We start from the raw sequence: 6,738 nt of genomic DNA on the forward strand, positions 1-6,738 counted from the left end.
GTCGCCTACGCCTACTCCCTAACCCTAACCCTAACCATATCAGATAGTTACCAGGGTACGTTCTGGCAGTACCCTGGGAGACATAGACCCTATATGAGCGCCCCTGGCACTGGCAGTGGCACTGCCACGGCACTGGCACTGCATGGCCTGGGAATTTTTTGGCTTCTTCTTGGCCAGAACTTGGAAGTCGGAAGTTAGAACTTAGAAGTAGTGAGTGGCTATCATAAACCTACTCCTAGGCGGTGCACATCCAAAAACTTAACACACCGCAATATCACACGTAAAAGTATTTTACACGGATCATTTCACGCGTGTTACATGCCACAAGCTATAGCTGACTAAATGAGTAAATATGCTACCTATTTCAGGTGGAGTTTGCAGTTGAGATGACCTGTCGCAGCTGTGAGGATGCTGTGCAGCATGCTCTTGACTCTGTACCAGGCATTCAATCCACACAGGTTGATCTCAAAAATGAAACTGTCATTGTTGAGACGAGTTTGGCTGTAGAGCAGGTTCGGCAACTCATCGAGAATACAGGAAGGAGAGTTGTGGTGAAAGGCATGGGCTCAGGTGTGTAGCTGCTGTGTAGTTTGTATTACATTAAGCCTGTACAAAGAAACCTCAGTGGTTCAGTGGTTTAAGAAGCAGCTAACATGCCCAGCTTCAATACCAGAGAATGAGTTCATGCAGTCCCCATTCAGGGCAGTTAATTTTCTCAAGGTGTAAAAACCTGGCATTGTGACTCTAACCACTAACAACATACAGGAAAACCCGGCAATGACCTAGCTTAGTGTAACTCAAAGAATCTTTAAATGAATGATTTCTAAATCATTGCTTAAAAACATAAAATCTAGAGAAAAAAATATAGCGAAATATAATCTCACCTAATAGCGGATATGTTACTGAATACATCAACTTGATAAACTAGTATTTATGCTGTTATAGCATAGAAAATTGGAATTAAACACGTAACATGGCATATTTGATTATAGCGACAATTAATTTACAAATGGCAAGTGCACCCATAGTGTGCTTAATTCAAACAACACTTGCTGTTACTCAAGCAATAACGGTAATTATCGTAAAAGTGAGGAAAACACGAGACAAGTCGAAAAATATTTTTGAAATCCTTTTATCTTGCATTGTCTCATGCAATGCAATCAGAATTCGGAAGAGAATGCTCATAAATAGTGATGCTGCATAGACCCGTATTTCTGTCGGTCCCCTTACAGGAGAGATTATTAGTCGATGCTATGTGCCCCAAGTCTATGTCCATGTTGTAGGTACCATGTCGACTAGGTAAACACGATTAAGAGTTATTTTGCAATCGGCACAATTGCTCGTCTAGTAGCATGGCTGCCCTAAACTGTAGTCGCCTTAGGCTAGTTTCTGCATAATCCAGCAGTAGTTTGCCATTCGGAACACCTCGCTCTTTGTCCATAAATTAAACAGTTGGGCCCAAGGTATTACACATAGATCTGCTTGTGCTGACCTCTATACACTGAGTATGATTGGTTACGAGTCTTAACATCCACCAATGACATTTAGGGGTCTTTAAAAGTCTTCGGCAACAGATAGCAACATTGAACAGTGCTGAACTGATGATTTGCACGAATAAAGAAATAACACCGATTTTTTTAAAACTTAGATTCTTTCCCAGGACAAAAATCCATCTGAGGACAAAAGCCTAACATGCAGGCATGTACACACACGCACGCACGCACACACAGGTAGACAATGAGGGTGAGACTGAGAGTGCGAGTGAGGGAAAGCAAGAGAGAGAGAGAGTGAGAGCGAGAGCGAGAGACAGACAGAGAGAGACGTGATATACTTTGTCATCATAATAAGTTGCATTATATCCATTTGAAGACTTTTATAGTATTAACTTATACCTATGCAATGGGTCCACATGTTGCGGTGACCATGCTCCCAACCGATATCCCGTAAAATGGTGCTGAGTTGCAATGGCAGGGCTCAGGGTTCTGTCCAGCATGATGGTTAGGAATGGACCACGTTGGCTGTCTTGCATCTTCTGTATCCGTTCTCTTGAGACTCCAACATTAAACTCATTTACATTGGCAGGTCTGCAAAATAAAACTACTCATTACACCTCCTCTATTATTAGGATAAGATTATAGGATCTATTATAGGGATGATTCATCAGTGCACTGGTGCATGGGTTCATGCAGTGCATACCTCATACCTTGATATACGGAAAGTCTGTGCATCAGTTGATGATACACAGAAATCTGTGCATCAGTTGATGATACACAGAAATCTGTGCATCACTTCGTGATACCTAATAATAGGTGCCTAAAGTGGATTTGCGCCTGTAGGCTGTAGCCTGTAGCACAGGCACTTGGACCGTTTCAATAATAAAATGATGGTTAACAAGAGCCGCAGAGCGTCTGGGCTCATCTGGGGTCTGTTGCTACGGTTATGAACGTACAATTTCAGTCGTGCGTAGTGACACATTTGTTAGGCGCAGATATGCAGATACGCAGTTGCGTACACATCATTGTTAGGACACGCTCACTATCTCCCCCCCATGCGATTTTGGTTTATTTTATTAAAGGATACTTGCCTTTCACTTCGAATTTGTGTCATAGAATTTCACTAGCTATCTTTTTTATACTAGTCTAATAAAAGAATTTCAACATAATGAGCATGGATCTCCAAGTATTAATTAGAGGGCGGGGAGTCCCTTCTCTTCCACCTCCTCCCCCACTGCGTCCCAACTTCACTCCTCCTGTGCCTCTCACTTTCCACCCCCTTACACTCCACATCTTCCCTCCCCTGTCCTTCGACCTCAACCTCCGCCCCTGCCTCCCACTCTACCCCATAGGCGGCACGCGCTTATGCACACCATCCCTCCGCAACCGACTACATGCTACCAACCGTTATTCCGGCGCTCGCATACTACGACCCACCGTATCAACCGTTTTTTACCTGTCGCCAAGTCACAATTTACTACTCCTCTTCTCTCTCTTTATCTTAAGACTTTCTCTCCCATCTAATTATATAAAAAAAATTAAAAAAACCCAGCGATGATGGCCTTATTACTGCCGCCCTCAATAATACTTTCTTCCTTATGCCCCTGAGTGTACAGTCAATACGAAATCATAATATATAGTGTCATCTAATATTTCTAAAAATGCGTTAACAGCTTATGTTCGCAGACAAATCTGGTAAATGATACGCACGGCCATCATAGCTACCATGATATATGTATTAAGATTAGAAGATGAAAAGTAAATTATAATTATAATATTATTCATGGTATAGTTATTATTTATCACCTCGTTTAACAAAGTTACATGAGATAAAAGTCTAATTTACAACTAGGCTAATAGTTGCCGCGAGATGGCCGCGTGCAAGTTGTAATCAATCTAACAACCAGAATGGCCATCGAGTTCCTGAAATCCACTACCAGTAGGTGTACGGCTAAAAGTCCAAGTAAGTAATACTTCAGGGCCAGGCGATACATTTTGCTCAAAACTGTACGAAAGTTAACAGGTGCATTGCAGGTGGCCAAGCCAAACAATTATAGATTACGAGCGTGCACAAGCCATGGCATATGTGGATATTTGCCTCAAATCGAGCTATTCACGTGAATTCAATCATTCAGCCCTTCCAGGCCCAGGGCAGGGTGGGCTATAGACCAGACTGCTTTAGAAAATCATATGATATTAAGGAGCGTACCTTGTTCAATTTGCCTTGCAATTAAACTGAGCAGTGTCGACTTGGTTGGGCTCTATATAGCAGCGTTCGTCCTTTGATGTAACAGTCAACAAACTGTTTCTCCTCTTGAGGGTCGAATGTTTCCGCCACATTACTCTTCAGCACTCAGTGGAGAAGCATATTTCATGTCGCTTTCAATTAAAGCCATAACAATGTTAGGTCACCCCGCTGAAACAAAAAGTTTTCATGCGCCTCACGTCAGAACCATGTCCTCAGAAAGATGTCTAAATCTGCCCTGTGGCCCCATTGGAACCATTTGACTCTGGTGAACTCTCTTCAATTTCGCACACAAGTTGCACGGCTTTTCCTACCCATGATGCTCATCAACACCGACTATCACGGACAGAGCCTAGGTCGAGGCCGGGGTTTTAGATTTGTCGCCGCAAATTCTGCATTTCTCCCTATACCCCTTAAAGTTAAGCGAAAGTGAATGTTCCCCCTTCTTTACATCTTTGAACCTTTTGATCACCTTTGACCTCCAGCTTCGAACATCCCCAACTCGTTTTCGGATTACCCCCTCAACCACGTCTCCGAATATCGTGGACGTACGTCGAGCGCGGTTCTTAAGATTTAGTGCCGCCACTTTGACGGACTGGACCGACTCTGGCGGACGGACGGACGGCACGGACGATCATGCGATTCTAACAAGCTGCATCTTACTAATGTCAATTGAGCTAATAAATACAATTCTGTCATACAGACCATACCAGTAACCAGTAGCTTGGGGAGCTCAGTTACTAATAGTCTTAATTGTTGATACGCCCCCTCAAGATACAGGGACCGGCTGCAGACACATAGCGCGCACGGTTTGGTGATACAGCAAGTGATAGTAGATATAGTGATATACAGTGATAACACAAGTCTCTCTATACCTGTGGTAGGTTTGTGCGATCGCCAAAGATGGCGCTGGCGCCGCTATGATGTTGGCACCAGCGGGTGTACTTGGAACGAGTAATGATGAAGTTATTTGGTCAACAATCAAACATATAAGATTATTATGTTGTATTTATTCAACATCATTGTTATATTATTGAAGAACGGTCCAAGGTGCCTGTGGCTGATATAGAGGAGAATATCAGATAGTGTAGGCCTCTACGTACCGCTAGGAATTCTGGCCTGGGAACAACGGACCGTTTGGACCCTTGGATCTGTAGGAACTTGAATGCAGAAGACCATTAATGTATATACATTCGTCTGTCGCATACTGCCACAGTCCATTGTCCCATTTGACCACGAAAACAGCTGGAGAATGACAAATTATTATCGGGAAACAGAACGACATTGAGTGAACAATTTTAAACCGCACATCGCTACACTTGTGTAAAACGTCACCGCAGACATTTATGTTTGTATAGCACTAAACTTCGTGAGCGTGCACCTAAATAGGCATTAGACTGGTACCGAACGGTCTCCGACTTCTCGCTTAGGTAGGTCGTAGGCTCCCGTGAGTCCCATCGAGTAATCTGAGGTGGGAGCGAGTATCAGTCTAGGTGCCTATGGCGTCGTCCCAAGGTAAAGTACTGACGTTTATTAACTGATTAACTCTTCTTTGCCAGTACAATTTATATCTAGCTAATAACGTTGCTTGACTACGCCATTTTAATGAGTTAATAACGGTGGTTGGTTGCGCGCATTGGCTATTTTAATAACTTTATGCAATTAACTGATCTGTGATGACACTCGTGAACACCACTGCAACTGGCACTGGACAGCAGCAGCCCGCACGTACAGCACACAACACGGCCATTGACTATAATAACGAACGTTGTTATTATTGACTATTGTTATATCTCGACGTTGTTTAATTATATTGACTAATAATGAACAGGTTGTTATAATAGTCAATGGCCGCGTGTGTGCTTACGTGCGGGCTCTGTTCTTGCTTGCCAAGTGGTGGAACACTATGAAACAACAAAACGTGCCAACGATCGTCAGTGGTTCACTGCCACTGGCCACTCTGCGCTCATAGACATAGGGTCTATGTCCCACCAAGGCCCTCAGTGTAACCTGTCGAGAACGTACCCTATGGGTAGGTCGGTATACAACCGGACGTACCCTGGTAACTATTTGATATGGTTAGGGTTAGGGAAGTAGCCGTTAGGCAACTCGCCTGGGAATAGAAGACTCGATCGTTAGTGAGTAGGCCGAGGTACGGTCCGGCATATCTAGATATACCAGGGTACGGGTCTCGGTAAATATCCGGAAGACGTACCCTGGTAACCAGAGCATATAAACCTTAACGTGATTTATAATGCTCTGCTGGTGACTATCTACATATGCCCGGACTATACTCGCCTACTCCACTAACCGAGTCTAGGGAGTCGCCTACGCCTACTCGCACCTAAGCCCTAACCATATCAGATAGTTACCCGTAGAGGTACGTTCGGCCAGTATCACCACCTGGGGACATAGACCCTATATAGCGACCCTATGGGCACTGGCAGTGGCACATGCCAACGGCACTGGCACTTCGCATGGCCTGGGAATTTCTTTGGTCTTCTTCTTGGCCAGAACTGGTGGGAGTCGAAAGTTGAAGAGACTTAGAAGTAGTGAGTGGCTATCATAGAACCGTACCTCCTAGGCAGGCAAGCGGTCACATCAGAAAAACGTTAACACAGCGCAATTAATCCACAGCATGAAAGTATTTTTACACGATCATTTCAACGCGTGGTACATCCACGAAACGCTAATCTACGAGCTGCACTAAATGAGTCAACCCACTCTCTCTACTTTGCTACTTTATTTGTCAGGTTGGATGTTGTTTTTGCAGTTGAGTTTATTACCTGTTTTTCCGGCAGTCTGTGAGACTCGCGTTGCTATTTGCGCAATGCTCTTGACTCTGTACCAGGCATCCTCAATCCACACAGGATCAGAGATATATAATAGATTATATACAACAACTTAACGTTAGGAAACACCCATCCCACACACACCACCACACAAACACACCACACTCAGGGTTGCCCAGGACCTAAAATACTCCGGCCACACCACCAA

General features: G+C 44.0%; 1 protein-coding gene across 1 annotated transcript in view; it reads left to right on the forward strand.

Moving 5' to 3' along the window:
• Positions 1-362: 362 nt before the first annotated feature.
• LOC106817047 (copper chaperone for superoxide dismutase-like) overlaps positions 363-6,738 on the forward strand; it is a gene marked incomplete at its 5' end in the record, with an annotated part of 11,661 nt that continues 5,285 nt past the window's right edge. Inside the window, one exon of the mRNA XM_014821695.1 lies at positions 363-570. Within this exon, the coding sequence (XP_014677181.1) occupies positions 363-570 (208 nt within the window). The remainder of the gene's footprint in view (positions 571-6,738) is intronic.

This window comes from Priapulus caudatus, unplaced genomic scaffold (assembly GCF_000485595.1).
Source record: "Priapulus caudatus unplaced genomic scaffold, Priapulus_caudatus-5.0.1 Scaffold34, whole genome shotgun sequence".
Classification (NCBI taxonomy): domain Eukaryota; kingdom Metazoa; phylum Priapulida; class Priapulimorpha; order Priapulimorphida; family Priapulidae; genus Priapulus; species Priapulus caudatus.